The 17,555-nt window shown below is 40.0% G+C and overlaps 1 protein-coding gene across 1 annotated transcript in view; it reads right to left on the reverse strand.

Moving 5' to 3' along the window:
• Window positions 1-17,216, reverse strand: part of NUP133 (nucleoporin 133) — a 65,804-nt gene extending 48,588 nt beyond the window's left edge. The window contains exons 1-9 of the mRNA XM_003893791.2: window positions 16,903-17,216; window positions 14,889-15,007; window positions 10,595-10,698; window positions 9,357-9,464; window positions 8,261-8,395; window positions 6,652-6,822; window positions 4,509-4,664; window positions 4,121-4,191; window positions 632-779 (exon numbers count right to left, since the gene is read on the reverse strand). Coding sequence (XP_003893840.1) covers window positions 632-779; window positions 4,121-4,191; window positions 4,509-4,664; window positions 6,652-6,822; window positions 8,261-8,395; window positions 9,357-9,464; window positions 10,595-10,698; window positions 14,889-15,007; window positions 16,903-17,084 — 1,194 coding nt within the window. The 5' untranslated portion in view covers window positions 17,085-17,216. The remainder of the gene's footprint in view (window positions 1-631; window positions 780-4,120; window positions 4,192-4,508; window positions 4,665-6,651; window positions 6,823-8,260; window positions 8,396-9,356; window positions 9,465-10,594; window positions 10,699-14,888; window positions 15,008-16,902) is intronic.
• Between the last annotated feature and the right edge of the window lie 339 nt (window positions 17,217-17,555).

Raw genomic sequence — 17,555 nt, forward strand, 5'->3', positions numbered from 1 at the left:
GTTTCTTCCTTACTTTCACCCTGAAATTAATCAATACCTTCTTTCTACTTAAATACAGAGATGACAATACCTCCAAAGACCTAGAGCAGAATAAACAAACTGCTTTCTGCTAGTTGCTTCCATTCTAATTTTCCTTTAGCCAAAACTAAGCAAAAGAACAAGCCTGAGATGGCAAAGAAAATGCAACAATGTCTAGAAACAAGCTATTTTAAAATATTGCCAAGCCCTGCAGATGAAATCTGTCAAGAAATCTGACCCTGAAATGGGCCGGGCATCATGGCTCACGCCTGTAATCCCAACACTTTGGGAGGCCAAGTTGAGGGAATCACTTGAGATCAGGAGTTCGAGACCAGTCTGGCCAACATGGTGAAACCTTGTCTCTACTAAAACTATAAAAATTAGCTGGGCATAGTGGCACACGCCTACAGTCCCAGCTACTCGGGAGGCTGAGGCAGGAGAGCCACTTGAACCTGGAAGAGGAGGCAGAGGTTGCAGTGAGCTGAGATCAAGGCACTGCACTCCAGCCTGGGTGACAGAGCAAAACTCTGTAAATAAATAAATAAGACCCTGAAATACTTAGAAAACTATTCAACATATTATTACTTTGTAATTTAACCAACATAAATCTTACCTGAAAAGGTGGATTATATTGAGTGACTTCTACAGTAACTGCATCTGACATTTGGCAACCATTATCTTCTATTGTTATCAGAGAGTAATAGATGAGACACGGATTGTCTGCTGAGTGCCATGCTGCTGCCAAAATCACCAGCCCATCACTAATCAATAAAAAATAAAGATGTAAAGCCTCCCTAAAAAACAACTTAGGAGTTTCCTATAAAAGTAAACATATGCTTCCAATAACCTAGCAATCCCATCCGTGGATACCTATACAAGAGAAAATTAAAAAACAAAAACAAAAAACCAATAACTATGTTCACACGAAAACCTGTGTACCAATGACTGTAGTGGCTTTATTCATAATTGCCTAAAACTGAAAACAACCCAATGTCTTCCAACTGCTGAACAGCCAAACAAACGATGGTATCTCCATACAAAAGAATACTATTCAGTAGTTAAAAAAAAAAAAACAAATGAATTTGAAATGTATTATGCTAAGTGACAGAAGCCAGACTCAAAAGGCTTTACACTGTATGTTCCATTTCTATGGCATTAAGCAAAAGGCAAAACTATAGAGACAGAAACCACATCAGTGGTCTCCAGGGGCTAAGGGTGGATGGAGGGGTCGATTACAGAATAGCACAAGGGAATCTGGGGGGTTATACAACTGTTCTGTATTGATTGTTATGATTAAATGACTAAACTATGTATCTGTCAAAATTTGCAGAATTAGGGCTGGGTGCAGTGGCTCACGTCTATAATCCCAGCACTTTGGGAGGCCAAAGTGGACAGATAACCTGAGATCAGGAGTTTAAGACCAGCCTGGCCAATGTGGCAAAGCAATCTCTACAAAAATTAGCCAGGCATGGTGGCACATGCCTGTCGTCCCAGCTATTTGGGAGGCTGAGGCAGGAGAACTGCTTGAACCCGGGAGGCGGAGGTTGCAGTGAGCTGAGATCGCACCACTGCACTCCAGTCTAGGTGATAGAGTAACACTCCATCTTAAAAAAAAAAAGAAGAAAAAAAATTTGTAGAATTATACACTAAAGAGGGTAAATTTTTTACTCTATACAAATTATAGCTCAATAAACCGGACTTTAAAAAAAAGATCAAAACAACTATCTGATCCAGGGATTAGCAAAGTACAGCCCTCCAGTGAAACTGATCTCAAACCAGTTTTTATAAACGAAGTTTTGTTGGAAGGCAACCATACACATTCATTTATGCATTTTCTAGGGATGTTTCATGATACTATTGGTGAAATAGAGTAGCTGCAGTAAAGACTATATGGCCACCAAAGCCTAAAACAGTTACTTTTGGCCCTTTACAGAAAAGGTTTGCCAATCCCTGATGTACCCAGTTATTTAAAGGTTACTCGCTTTTGTCCAGAGGAAAAACATTAAAAAAAAAAAATTTTACCACCAGGTGCGATGGCTCACACCTGTAATCCCAACACTTTGGGAGGCTGAGATAGGAGGATCATTTGAGCCCAAGAGTTCAAGACCAGCCTGGGCAACACTATGAGACCATGTATCTCTAAAATAAATTTAAAAGGCCAGGTGTGGTGGTTCACACCTATAACTCCAGCACTTTGGGAGGCCGAGGTGGGCATATCACTTGAGGCCAGGAGTTCGAGACCACCCTGGCCAACATGGCAAAATCCCATCTCAACTAAAATACAAAACACCCAGCATGGTGGCATGTGCCTGTAATCTCAGCTACTCGGGAGGCTGAGGCATGAGAATCACTTGAACCTGGGATGCAGAGGTTACAGTGAGCCAAGATCATACCACTGCACTCCAGCCTGGGCAACAGTGTGAGACTCTAACTAAAAAAAAATAATAATAATAATTTTAGGCCAGGCACAGTGGCTTATGTGTTTAATCCAAGCACTTTGGGAGAGGCTGAAGCAGGAGGATCGCTTGAGCCCAGTAGTTCAAGACCAAACAGGGCAACCCTGTCTCTAATGTTTAAAAATATACATATATATGTAAATGATTTTTTTTTTTTTTTGGAGACGGAGTCTCGCTCTGTCGCCCAGGCTGGAGTGCAGTGGCCAGATCTCAGCTCACTGCAAGCTCCGCCTCCCAGGTTCATGCCATTCTTCTGCCTCAGCCTCCCGAGTAGCTGGGACTACAGGCGCCCGCCACCTCGCCCGGCTAATTTTTTGTATTTTTTTTTTAGTAGAGACGAGGTTTCACCGTGTTAGCCAGGATGGTCTCGATCTCCTGACCTCGTAATCCGCCCGTCTCGGCCTCCCAAAGTGCTGGGATTACAGGCTTGAGCCACCGCGCCCGGCCTCTACTTTTACCTCTTTGATAGCTTTTATAAGGTTTCCAGACTGTAAAGGAGCCTACTAATAGTCTAAACAGCCCAACGGAGAGAAAAATTACACAAAGCAGTACAACTGCAATCTCTCTCCAAGGAACAAGTAGAATTCGTTCTACTAACCCAAAATGTGTAACAAGAACAGTAAAAATTACTCTAAAACTTGTAAAAAATAGTCTTCAACTTCTGAGAAGTTGTCTTCTGAAGGATTACTAGTTATATATTTGGATTCATTATGAGCAATGTTACAAATTGTTTTTAAGTTCCATGTGACCTTGAGCATTCAAGTTAAATAGTAACATGGGATAATTAGCTTTATCAGACTAACCCGGGATCCTATGCACCACTTAGAGCACTGCTTCTATGAGGAAATTTACTCTGAGTATGAACTATGATAAAGTTCTAATTTGTACTAACAAGACAAAGCCTTATCCCATTCTTAACTCAGCATAGCCACAAACGTAGGCTGAAAGCTCCTTGAGCAACAGAGGGTGGGAAACATGTGCCTGATACATCCAATAAGAGAAAGATCACACCATGGGGCACCCACAGCAGTGGGCAATGACAGGGTCTCAGGTATCTCTTGGCAGTGAAGAAGAGAAGCTCTACTTGTAAGAGCAGAAAAGCTTTGTCTCTAATGAATGAGATACCAATGTAAGATTATACCATTTAAGGCTGACAAATGTCTCAATTTCCCAAATGAACTAGCATCACTCAATAAACAACAGCAAGACCATTCAGTAAAGCTTAATAGATAGCATGAGAAGATCAGCATTAAAAGAACAGGCTGGGCACAGCAGCTCACACCTGTAATCCCAATACTTTGGGATGCTGAGGCAGGAGGGTTGCTTGAGCCCAGGAGTTCAAGACCAACCTAGGTGACATGGTGAGACCCTATCTCTACGAAAAATTTTAAAAATCAGACAGGTGTGACGGCACACGCCTGCAGTATAAGCTACTAGGAGGCTGAGGCAGAAGGATCACTTCAGCCCAGCAAGTCATGGCTGCAGTGAGCTATCATGGCGCCACTGTATTCCAGCCTGGGTTACAGAGTGAGACCCTGTCTCCAAAAAAAGAGCAGACAGTGAGATTGCTCATCATTTTATAATAAATATCAACTTATTTTTTGCAAACTCTTATCTATGTTCTTTATGACAAATTAATTGCTTACCAGTTTTGTTTCAAGTCCAAATATCGAATGTTGACTCCTTCTTTAATAGCTTCATAGTTACTTTCAGATCCCTACATGAAAATATCAATAATGTAAGCTTGAGTGTAGGAATGATTTATTTTCACCTTTATACCCCTAGCACCTAGTGAAGTGCTTCATCCGTAACTCAGTTGATGAATAAATAATGTATACATTTAAAAAAATTGCTAAGCAAGTAAACCAGTACATTCCAATATTTCTAGAGATTGACTACCCCATTTCCACTTAATCTGATAACTATACATTATGTTGTTTATTACACTGAAATGTGTTGAAATAAATAATTAACGGAACCAGCATTATCATACAACCAGAGCATGAATTAGAGATGAATATTATTTTTTCTTACCCAAATAGCATCGGTAATGTTTTCCTTCAGGGCTCTATTTATATCCCAACTGTATGCATGTTTTTCTGAAGAATCATCTAATTCCCATTTACTGATGTTTGAACTTGTCAAGCTATAAAAGCTTGATCTCTCACTATCCCAAAGAACACTTGAAAGCTATTCAGAAAAGAAAAAGAAGTCAAATTCATAGATTAAGTTCTAATGTTAAGGAAATATTGTTTTAAAACTCAAATTTCACATATGTGATTAGTAATCCTAGCAGAATTCTTCCTTTGGGATTTAAAGAAAGCAGTAATCCTGGGCCAGGTGTGCTGTCTTACCCCTGCAATCCTAGTACTTTGAGAGGCCGAGGCAGGTAGATTGCCTGAGCTCAGGAGTTCAAGACCACCCTGGGCAACATGGTGAAACCTCATCTCCACTAAAATACAAAAAAGTAGCCGGGTGTGGTGGCACACGCCTATAGTCCCAGCTACTTGGGAGACTGAGGCAGGAGAATCACTTGAATCCGGGAGGCAGAGGTTGCAGAGGTGCCGAGATCGTACCATTGTACTTCAGCCTGCTGACAGAGTGAGACTCCATCTCAACAACAGCAGCAGCAGAAGTGATCCTGAAATAGAGTTTGAGGGCAACATTGGACTCTAGAGGAAGAAGGATACAGGCGGAAGGCCCAGGAGGAGCAGAGCTGAAAGGTGGGAAAGTTACAGCGTCTTTAGAGAATAAAAAGTCATCCTCTAACATTGGAATGTAGATGACAAGTCAAAAAGAAGCAAAAATAAGGATTTTTTGGAAAATGAGGCCAGGTGTGGTGGCTCATGCTTATAATTCCAACAGTTTGGGATACCAAGGAGGGAGGCTCACTTGAGCTCAGGAGCTTGAGACCAGCCTGGGCAACATAGTGAGACCATGTGTCTATTTTTAAAAATAAATAAAAATAAAAAATGAAAAATCAGGGACATACAGCAGAGAGTGTTGAATGTGAATTTGTAAGTGTAGCAAGCAAGGGAGATATTATCAATAGCTTCTGAACACAGAATTGTTCACAATATGCTTAATCATGAAGTATAGGTATTTGGCTTTTTAAAGCTGGATATACATGATTGCTTTGTGTTAAAACCCATCAGTGATGGGGCAGAAAGGTCAACAGCAAGCAAACTGAGCAGGTACCAGGAACTTAGGTGAAATTTATCAAGAATATAGGTTAGGGCATAACATCAAAAGCAGAAAGATGGGGATGGAAACCAGACTGGACAGAAGTTAAATCTACAGCACCTGGTAAATAACTAGTTTGCTATAGAAGGAGAGCGAGACACAAAAAATAACAAGGTTTTATACCTGGGTCACTGAGAAAAAGTGATGGTGCTCTTAACAAAAACAGATCAAAAGAGAAATGAGTTTTATAGGGGTGAGTAGTCAATAGGAGAGATGAAAGAATACAATAAATTTGTTTTTAAACATGTTAAGTTTAGGTTTAAAGAACATTCAAGGAAGCAGGTGATGATAATTATCTGAAACAAGAGGGAAACAGCACAGTAAAAAGAGCAGGCCTGGGTATGATCCCCAGCTCTGCCACTCAGCAGTTACACACCTTCCCGCTGAGGGTGCTTCCTCATCTGTAAACTGGAGGGAAAGCGCACTATCTTACAGGTTGTCACAATGATTACACAATATGAATATAACAACTACGGAGCACCGAGCAGTGAGTAGATGGTCCATAAATATTAGTTCCTATCATCCTCCCTTCACTATACTAGAGTATATGGGGCAGACAAATCCAACCAACAGATCTAGATTTCAGTCATCCACACAGACAGCTGGAGGCATGGCAGTAGAGACACGCTTCCGGTTAAATCGAAAAAGTCAAATTAATCTTTAAGAAATACATTTTAAATTTTACATAATAGTTTTAGTTCCAAAAATGTTCTTGTGAGATAATCTGATTTAAAGATATTAGTGTTACAAGTTATGGGAGAAGGCTAGTATGAACTCATTTCATCATAATAAAAATAGTTCACTAAAAAGATCAAAGGTTCTATTTTGCATAAACTATTGTCCATATGGAGGCAACACTAACTTCAGAGCATACTTTCAACTTATTGATTTAACTAAGAAATAAGCTTGTAAAATAGTTATTTTATAAACTTACTGTGAGATCACTACTAGGAGATAAAATTCCAAAAAGAGAAGAAACCTTTCGACCAATTCCTGAAAGCATGCCTTGCCCCTGAGGCAGGATATGCTGATGAATCTTTCCTGAGCTCTCAGGTATCAACCGAATTAGTTGGCTTCCTGACGAGGACAAAATAAAACTTCCTCCCTGTGAAAAAATATGAGATTAGTTCAGTTTAGCATCTAACGCTAAGATAAAGAAAGCTAACAAAAAATTCTTTGATACAGAGAAAAATCATTGTAATTGAAATAAATCTGAAAGAATACAAAATAGAATGTTGTTATTTTATTAAAGTAATACATTTCAGAATCCATTCAGTTGATATCATTAATCCTACATAGAAAAACTCTCATAAGAAAAAAGAAAAACTGGCTGGGCATGGTGGCTCACACCTGTTATCCCAGCACTTTGGGAGCCCAAGGTGGGTGGATCACTTGAGGTCAGGAGATTGAGACCATCCTGGCCAACAGGGTGAAACCCTGTCTCTGTTAAAAATACAAAAATTAGCTGGGTATGGCGGCACGCACCTGTAATCCCAGCCACTTGGGAGGCTGAGGCACAAGAATTGCTTGAACCCACGAGGTAGAGGTTGCAGTGAGCTGAGATTGCACACCGTTGCACTCCAGTCTGGGTGACAGAGTAAAACTGTGTCTTGAAAAAAGAAAAAAAAAAAGAAAAAAAAAAACACAAAACTTCTGTAGCAGAAAAAAAGTCCATGTTTTTTAAATTCTGATTTTTAAACTACAAGCTCATATTTCAGATTCAACAAATTAGGTTATCAGATTTTATTTTTATTTATATTTTTTGTCTGCTATTTTATCAGAGACAGGGTCTCGCTCTGTCACCCAGGCTGAAGTGCATTGGTGAGATCATAGTTCACTGCAGCCTCAATCTCCTGGGCTCAAGAGATCCTCTTGCCTCAGCCTCCTGAGCAGCTGGGACTACAGGCACACACCACCACGTCCAGATAATTTTCAAATTTTTTTGTAGAGACAAAGTTTCGTTATGTGGCACAGGCTAGTCTTGAACTCCTGGCCTCAAACAATCCTTCCACTTCAGCTACCCAAAGTGGTGAGATTACAGGCATGAGCCACTATGCTCAGCCAGATTTTCTTTGTGAACCTACAAAGAAGATAATGCAAACTATTCTTTACAGTGTCTGATGGTGGCTTAAAAACAAGCCACTCTCATAAAATGTTTCTAAAAGATATCACAAACTACTATCTGAAATTGGTATTTTAGAGCCTGTGAGAAGAGCCTCCCTCGTCTAACTGTTCAGATCATAGATCCTTACATTCTTCTCTTCCTTGTCTCTTTTTGATTCCTCCCTGGTCTCTACAGTCTCTTCAAAACTCCACATTTTTAGTCATCAAATCTCATTTCCACGGCTGGGTGCAGTGGCTCATGCTTGTAATCCCAGTATTTTGGGAGGCCAAAGCAGGAGTTATTGCTTGAGCCCAGGAGTTTGAGAATTGCCTGGGCAACATAAGGAGATCTGGTCTCTATTTTAAAAAATAAATAAAAATCTCATTTCCAAGCCAAATCACAGCTTTCCAATAAATATAAAGGAATATCCATGGTATACCTGCACTGCTGTTAGGAAACTGTAAGTCTTATCACCTCCCGAATCAACAAAAGTCTCTGTGTAGGTATCTTCACTAGCAAGGCTTGGCCAATAGCGGATGGATCCTTCTCTGGTGGCAACCATGACAGCAACAGCCTCAAAACAAGATCACAACAATCAGCAATCACAATACAAGAAGAACCCCAAACCCAGGAGTCTGATGACACTGATATAAAAAACAGGACAATCTACTATTTGATATAAAAAACAGGACAATCTACTATTTGATCAAGAAAAATCAGAAATAAGAACTCACTAGGGTTTTGGTTTGCATTTCTCTAATGGCTAATGATGCTGAACATCTCTTTATGTGCTTATTTGCCATCCTATGTCCTCACAAAGTGTCCGTTCAAGTCCTAGTCCCTATTTTCAAACTGCATTGTCTTCTTATCAAGTTTTTAGAATTTTAAAAAATATTCTGGATACAAGTCGTTTACTGGATACATGATTTACAAATGTCTTCTTCCACTCTGTAGCTTGTCTCCTCATTTTCTTGTCTTTGGCAAAGCAATGCTTTAAATTTTTATTTTACTTTAATTTTAATACTAATTTTATCAAACTTTTCTTTTATGGATCATGCTTTTGGTGATTTCCAAGAACTCTGTCTAATCTCAGGTCATAATGATTTTCTCCTGTTTTCTTCTAAAAGTTTTACTGTTTTACATTTAGATCTATGACCCATTTCAAATTAATCTTTATAACAAGGTATGAGGTTTAAGGGAAAATTCAATACAATACAAATTGGTCATCTGTAATTTTAAAATCACAAATGTTCCTACACTATGCATTGATAGAGAAAAATCATCGTAAAAGACCATCCTTTCTGAATTGCTTTTGCACCTTCGTCAAAGATCAAACTGGCGCCTTTATGTGGATCTGTAACTGTATTCTCTATTCTGTTACACTGCCCCATGTGTGTGGCTCTCTTTGCCAATACCGCAATATCTTGATTTCTATAGCTTTATAGTTATGTCTCAAAATCAAATAGGATGATTCCTTCAACTTTGGATGTCCTTACTGTAAAAAGTTTATTTCAATAAGCTTTTAAGTCACCTACCTGAGTAGAATGTGCTTCACCTGAGGGAGCAGAGTAAGAAAGAGCCACTAAGTCAGCACTCCAGTGGAAATCACTAGATGGCAGCTGAAGTTCTTTGCAAACAGATAACTGTAGAACAAACCCAAACAGAAAATCTTTCACATCAAATCCAATATTTTGAAGATGCATCTGATTTCCCTTCTCTGCATACTTTAGATTCTGACTCATTGCTGGAAACACCATTCTACAAATATTCTTTCTTCTCACATCTCCTTTTAATCAGGCTTTCAGTAATTTTAAAACAAAGTATCTTAAGAGATATTGAATCATGAAAACTTAAAGCTAGACCAAACTCTGAAGAACGACTATCCTAACCTCTTCCTGGGCTAGAAAAGTCCACTTAAGAGAAGGCTAAATGAGGTTAAGAGAAGTGCTTAGGCTTCCTATGGAACTTTCCCAATCTACTATTGATTTGTTTATTTGACATTTAAAATTAGCATGAACATAGAGTAATTATACCAAGTTACCCAGGAAATATTTCTTAGACTCTCAGCCAAATATCAGGATCCCTCAGCTAACTCAGTATGTCCCCCAGGACTTCTCCCTCACCTATTACTCCTAACCACATATACCCTTTTCTAGGCAGCAGCAACACAGTTCAGCAGAAGTGAAGAGTTGAGGTAACCAGGAGCCCTGAGTTCCAATGGAACATGGCCAAGTGAGTAATGAGTGGTGGAAAAGAGTAGTGCATCTAAGCTGTAACGAATAGAAAAAGGTTGCTGAGGATAAGTTACTAGACATGCAAATGATAACCCACTGTTGGAAGTGGACAAGGGAAAAGTTTAACTAGCAATTGGTATCATATTTTCTTATTTTATTAAGCATCATTCAGTAGGTTCAACAAAACATAGTTCTATCTTCTCGGAAATATGCAAACTCAAAGTTCATTTGCTTATATAGGTAGCATTTAGTCTGATACTTCATTAGGCAGACGGATTAGCACAATATTCACTGAAAATTTCAATGTCTCTAATTTTATTAAATGTAAATACAGATCTTTAAAAGGGGGAGACTTTTTTCCCAATATACAAATGTGTATGCATGCTCATTATTTCACATCACTATGAAAATGCAAACCCTTAATGCCTAAGTAGTTTCATATTAACTATCCTCCAACTGTAAAAAAATAAGGGTAAAAATAAAAAGTCAATTGGCATTCCTCTCCTCTATCTACTTCCAGCTCTCTGAAGAGCCATTACCTTAGTAATAGGTGACAGAGCAATCTTCCAAATAATGAGCTTCTCTTTGCACACCAGACAAGCCCATCCACCTTCATCTATATTAACGGTCAGCTGATCATCGACTAAAGGAAAAAATGAGGTGAGTGACTAATCATATAGTATAAATCTTTATTACCACACGCTTTATCAAAAAAAAAGGAAAAAAAAAGTAATTGGCACACTCAGAAAGGACTAATTCACAACAAATACGTTTGAATGTTCCAAAATTATCAACACCAAAAACAAGAGATCTACTTAACTCTGATAACCAGCTTTAGAAATATATCTAATGCCTGTAATCCCAGCACTTTGGGAAGTCAGGGTGGGTGGATCACAAGGTCAGGAGATCGAGACCATCCTGGCTAAAATGGTGAAACTCCATCTCTACTAAAACTACAAAAAATTAGCTGGGTGTGGTGGCACGTGCCTGTAGTCCCAGCTACTCAGGAGGCTGAGAAGGAGAATTGCTTGAATCCGGGAGGTGGAGGTTCCAGTGAGCCAAGATCGCACCACTGCACTCCAGCCTGGGCAACAGAGTCAGACTCCATCTCAAAAAAAAAGAAATATATCTAAAGGCAACAGTTGTATTTGGGACATTTAATATTCCTTAATTTTTTGTTATAAACAGACCAGATAGCTTATTTTCTATAAGACATATTTAGGCCAGGCATGGTGGCTCATGCTTATAAATCCCAATACTTTGGGAGGCCAATGTGGGAGGACTGCTTGAGGCCAGCCTGGGCAACAAAGTGAGACCCTATCTCTTTAAAAAAAAAACAAAAACAAAAAAAAAAACAGCCAGGCTTGGTGGTGCACTTCCCAGCTACTAGAGTGACTGAGGCACAGGAGGACCACTTGAGCCCAGGAGACTGAAGCCGCAGTAAACCATGATCACATCACTCCCACCTGGTCAAGAGAGCAAGACTCCATATCAAAAAATAAAGCAGAAACAAAAACAAAAAAAGGTTGGGTGAGGTGGCTCATGCCTGTAATCCCAGCACTTTGGGAAGCCGAGGTGGGCAGATCATGAGGTCAGGAGTTTGAGACCAGCCTGGCCAACATGATGAAAACCCGTCTCTACCAAAAACAGAAAAAAAAATTAGCCAGGTGTGGTGGCGTGCACCTGTAATCCCAGCTACTTGGGAGGCTGAGGTAGGAGAATGGTTTGAACCTGGGAGGCAGAGATTGCAATGAGCCGAGATCGCGCCACTGCACTCCAGCCTGGGCGACAGAGCGAGACTCTATCTCAAAACAAACAAACAAACAAAAAAGAAATATTTAGCAACATTTATATCGATAAAGTAACACAAATAATAAACTCATTAACTATATAAAACATTTCAAGGAAAATAATGCTCCTTCAAAAGCACATAATTTTCAAATAAGAGCTCCTTAAAGAAATGATAAACTATTTATTATATGGAGACAAAGAGTTACATTCTCTATTAAGTGACAAAACCAAATTAGCATACGTCTTAGTATTGGTGGTAAACCTCCACAAACGTGTTAACAGCCCTGGAAATTTTATTAAGTCGAACTTTGCTCTTTAAAGAAAGGTAGAAGGGCTAAGTAAAAGGCATAATGTACAAGCGAAAATATCAAACCAAGCCCAGGCTAAAGTGAGGACTTTTTGCTCAACTGAACTATCTGCTCAGTAATTTCCTTTTTCTTGAAAGCACTACAACTACTCCAGATCTTCGACTGGTGTGCCCTTAAGGGCTGACTTAACAGTAGTTGGCAGGATTCTAAGCGTGGAAGAGTTCTTCAAGTTGACACATCTCTTTGTTTTATATATCCTGACTCCTAGGGACTCTCTGAATTTCTAGATGTGGGGCTGTGTTATTTAATCTAGTCTGTTAAAATACCAGGAGTACGTTAAAAGGTTTAAATGTAATTTAAACTGAAATTTTTAGAGGAGAAAAATATACATATATATACACAATATGTATATTTATTTATTTAAAACAGAACAATGTATACAGAGGTTGGTAGTTTAGTTGTCTGAAAACAACTATCCCTAAAGCTCCCAAGGACCTATAGGCAAGATGTGCAAGTTCCAGTTGATGAGATATATTCCTTCTTGTAAAACAGAGTACTTTCAGCCTTTTTTTTTTTTTACTGTTAACAGTAATATATACAGTAAATACAGAATACAGAGTTATTCACAGTATAATACACTTTACATCATGATACACCCATATACAATTTAAGTAAAACAAAATTTACTAAACATTATATGAGATGCATTCTATTTCTTCTTTTTTTAAATGCTGGTCAAGAACCGCTAAATTTTGGTCACTCCTACAATTTGAAAAACACTGTTCCAGAAAAATCACAAAGATCTAGAATTCAATCCTTAATAAAAATGACTTCAGCAGATATTAAGGATGCTCTCAACTTTGCTCTTTCAGTGTCATCCAATTGCTCATCTTTAAAGTTGCCTTTCTAAGCTTGTGTTGATTGTATCTGTCAAAATTCCACACTAATTCTCTGCCAACAGACTCTTCTAAAGGTACACCACCACAATGGTAACATCATAAATTTGTGCACACAGCCTCTGGGATGCTACATAGGATCCAGAAATAGAGGTAGGACTTGATTTTACTGTATTGTTAAACCCAATAACATAAAGTGCCAGTTTTGGGGGTTTTTTTTAATGGTAAACTTGATAAACCTGATCAACTCTTCAAACAGGACTGAATTTTGCATATACAGTATTTTCCCCTTTTATCTGCAGTTTCAAATACCTGTGGTCAATTGTAGTCTGAAAATATTAAATGGAAAATTCAAATCAACAATTCCTAAGTTGTAAATTGCATGTTGTTCTGGGTAAAGTGATAAAAATCTCATACTGTCCTGTCTAAAGGTTGTGAATCAACCCTTTGTGCAGCATTTCCATACTGTATACACCAAGCTTGTCCAACCCACAGCCCAGGGACACGTGTGGCCCAGGACAGCTTTGAATGCGGCCCAACACAAGTTTGTAAACTTTTTAAAACATTATGAGATTTACACACAGATCTATGTATTTATTTATTTATTTTTAGCTCATCAGCTATTGTTAGGGTAAGTGTATTTTATGTGTGGCCCAGGGAAGCCAAAAGATTGGACACCCCGAGACTATCCAGCTGTTTGTCACTTAGTAGCTGTCTCAGTTACCAGATCAACTGTTGCAGTAATGCAATGCTTGTATTCTTATTTAATGATCCCAAAATACAAGAGTAGTGCTGGTATATTGTTGTAACTGTTCCACTTTATTATTAGTTATTGCTGTCCATCTCTTACTGTGCCTAATTTATAAACTAAACTTTATCATAGGTGTGTACGTATGAAAAAAACACAGTATATATAGGGTTTGGTACTATACGAGGTTTCAGGCATCCACTGGGGAATCTTGGAAGATATCCCTCAAAGATAATGGGGGACTACTGTACAGTACCTAAAACCATTAATTTGATTGTGTTCAAATGAACTCATTCTCCTTCTCAAATTTATTATATATCTCAATTATAGTAAAACACTAGGGCTGGGCACGGTGGCTCACGTCTGTAATCCCAGCACTTTGGGAGGCTGAGGCAGGCGGATCACGAGGTCAGGAGATCAAGATCATCCTAACACAGTGAAACGCAGTCTCTACTAAAAATTCAAAATATTAGTCAGGCATGGTGGCAGGCGCCTGTAGTCCCAACTTCTCGGGAGGCTGAGGCAGGAGAATGGCGTGAACCCAGGAGGAGGAGCTTGCAGTAAGCTGAGATCACGCCACTGCACTCCAGCCTAGGCAACAGAGCGAGACTCCATCTCAAAAAAAAAAAGTAAAATAAAATAAGAAACTAGACAGGTGGCTGGGTGTGGTGGCTCACGCCTGTAATCCCAGCACTTCGGGAGGCCAAGGTGGGCAGATCACCGGAGGTCAGGAGCTTGAGATGAGCCTGGCCAACATGGTGAAACCCTGTCTCTACTAAAAATACAAAAAATTAGCCCGGCATGGTGGCTCGCACCTATAATCCCAGCCACTTGGGAGGCTGAGGCAGGAAACTCGCTTGAACCTGGGAGGTGGTGGTTGCAGTGAGCTGAGATCGTGCCACTGGACTCCAGTCTGGGGGACAGAGTGAGACTCTCTCTCAAAAAACAAAACAAAACAAAACCTAGAGAGGCTACCATCTCTCTCCATTTAAGTAAAGGTATACGTGAGAAAACACAAATTTAATCTCTATGCCGCATCTAGGCTCCATCCTAAATTGCTAATATAGGTAAATGGAAAGATGACACCTACCTTCAGCCAATGTTAGCGCTTCCATGACTTTAACAGGAAGAGAAGATCCAAACGTTTTCACATCATAGTTCACAGACTCAGTTATGGAGTGGTGTGGGAACATTCGTGTTGGTGTTCCTCTAAAGAAAAAAGTCTAATTACCTTACTTATAACTTAAAATTTTCCATTATCCTAATTATTTATGTATGTATTTTCCCAGTAAGGAGTTCTTTGAAAAAAATTAACACTGGCTTATATTTACCATGTAATTAAATGTAATATTTTTCATGTAAAAAAAAAAAAAGACAGGATTTAGGAAAACTTGGCTTCAATTCCATATGCTCTAGTAATAAAATGCATGCCTGTATCCACCTAAACTCCTTATAATTCTGCCTCTTTAGCTGTGAAATAAGGCTTAACTAGACCAGTGTTTTTTTCAAACAGTGGGTCGTTTTGCAGATCTCAATCAATATTTTTGAAAGACAGAATACAAAATCAGCTTTTACCATATGTTGTGGTCAAATATATTTTACAAATATTGGCTTAGATGAGATTTAAGCTCTCATTTGGCTTTAGGGTTTTAAGAATCTACCAGATCTGGCCGGGGCAGTGGCTCATGCCTATAATCTCAGCACTTTGGGTGGCTGAAGTGGGAGGACTGCTTGAGACCAAGAGTTCAAGACCAGCCTGGGCAACATGGCAAGACCTTGTCTCTACAAAAAAAATTTTAAATTAGCCAGGCATTGTGGCACCAGCTTGTAGCCTGGGTGACAGAGAGTGAGACCCTGTCTCTTTAAAAAAGAAAAAAAAATCTATCAGATCTGTACAACCAAGCAAGAAATCAAACAGGTTACGAGTATCAGCTGTTACATGGTCTTCAACAGCAGATATCAGAGTAAAAACTTTATTTCCTGCTCACCCTCTTAACATTTAGAATACTGTAAAGCCACCAGAATAAGTTATTCTATGTCTTATGAGAATTAATGAGGAGATGCACATACAGAATGGCTGAGGGCTTTGTTTCCTGACAGAGGATAACAAAAGTTTTTCTTCAAATGATCACCAGAAAGAAGAGATTTAAATAAAACAACACACACAGTAAATAAAGTACGCTTTTATTCTCCAACTTTTCGTAAAAGGAATAGAAAACAATGCCAAGATCAGCACTTTGTAAAGTACTTTTCAAAATATGCCAAAAAAAAGTCAAAGATACAGTGTATTCTTTAAAAACCACTTCTCCTTTAAAGTACTGCAAAATTTTACAGATAAATTTTAACCACAATTTCAAGACACAATACTCGGTGTTTTCCTGCAGGGAAAAATTCATTTATTATAGATGAATTCAGAGAAAACTATGCAGAAACACGTTATCTTCTAAAGTTTTAGGTTAATTATGAACATGTTGTGTGTGTTGGGGGCGGGGGGAAGGGTGTGTGTGATTTTACTGGTGCTCCAAACCAGCAGTTTTAGTAACTAAATTACCACAGTACTTATCTCACTTATGTAAAGCCTTTTCCCTATAATTTACCTAGAAAGTTAAATTCCGTAGCTAGAAACCCTTTAATTACCAATCATCAGATATTAATGTCAGTTGGTATGTTAGGCATTAAACAATGATCTTTCAGGGTTGCAGGTCCTCATTATCACCATCACCTTACATCTGCATCGTGGCAATTCATACTAGCTCCTCTGGCTCAGGTGACATATATTATCGCCATTTCACAGAAGAAGAAAATCACGAGTGACTTACGCCAGAGCACAGCGGTAGTAGGTGGGAAGTGGGTAACCACTGATGCGAATCCGGTTTGTACTTCACTTCTGCACAAAGGTATCCATGAAAAATGCAAAGTGGGGAATCAACTCAAAAAGTGAAGCAGGTATGACCTGCAAGAGTGGAAAAACGTCTATTTTCCAATACTCTGGCATTCTCTTCCGCCGCCCCCGGTTCCGAAGGCTTCTGAAGACACTAACCGATCCGGCCCACTGCGGCCGGTGAGCCTGCTGGTTGCCAGACCCAACCAAGAAGATCACTTACCGCGAGCTTAGCGAGCTACGCCGGCCCACCGGTGAGAAGAGCACTGGAGAGCTGACTGCAGACCCCAGGGGCAGACCCTTCCTGCTGGCCGTACGGGGCGTGGAGCCGGGCCCGAGTCCGGCCAGGGGGCCCCTTCGGGACCCGGGACCCGGGGTCCGCGGAGAAGGGGCGGCTGGGAACATGACTCGAAGGAGCAGCGACTTTGACGGCGAGGGATCTTGCCGTCGGGTTTCAGCGCGGCCTGCGCGCGGAGATTAAACACCTAAGGGGAGGGATGGCGCGCGATGATGACGTCAAACGCAGTGGCTCTCGCGGGTTGCGGTAGGAGCGCTGGAGGGGGCGTGATCGTGACGTTAAGGGCGGTGCCCAGCCCGCGGGGGAGGTTGGGAAGGCGGCCCGTGGCCCCAGATCCAGAACCGTTGGAGTGCAGAGCTTCCAGGGACGTGAAGCCGCAAAGCCAGGCCTCCTTCTTGACGGCGCCTAGTTGGAACTGGCCCTCCAGCAACTTGAACGCAGCCTCTTTTCACACTGGTAGTTCCTGAGCCTCTTGTGGAATGAAAGATGTTCCTCAGTCCAAGCTGAGGACGGAGAAAAGCCGTAAAGCTGACACTGGTATCGCACTGTGATATTTGCTGTTTTCTAGGTTTGCCATT

The sequence above is a fragment of the Papio anubis genome, chromosome 1 (assembly GCF_008728515.1).
Source record: "Papio anubis isolate 15944 chromosome 1, Panubis1.0, whole genome shotgun sequence".
Classification (NCBI taxonomy): domain Eukaryota; kingdom Metazoa; phylum Chordata; class Mammalia; order Primates; family Cercopithecidae; genus Papio; species Papio anubis.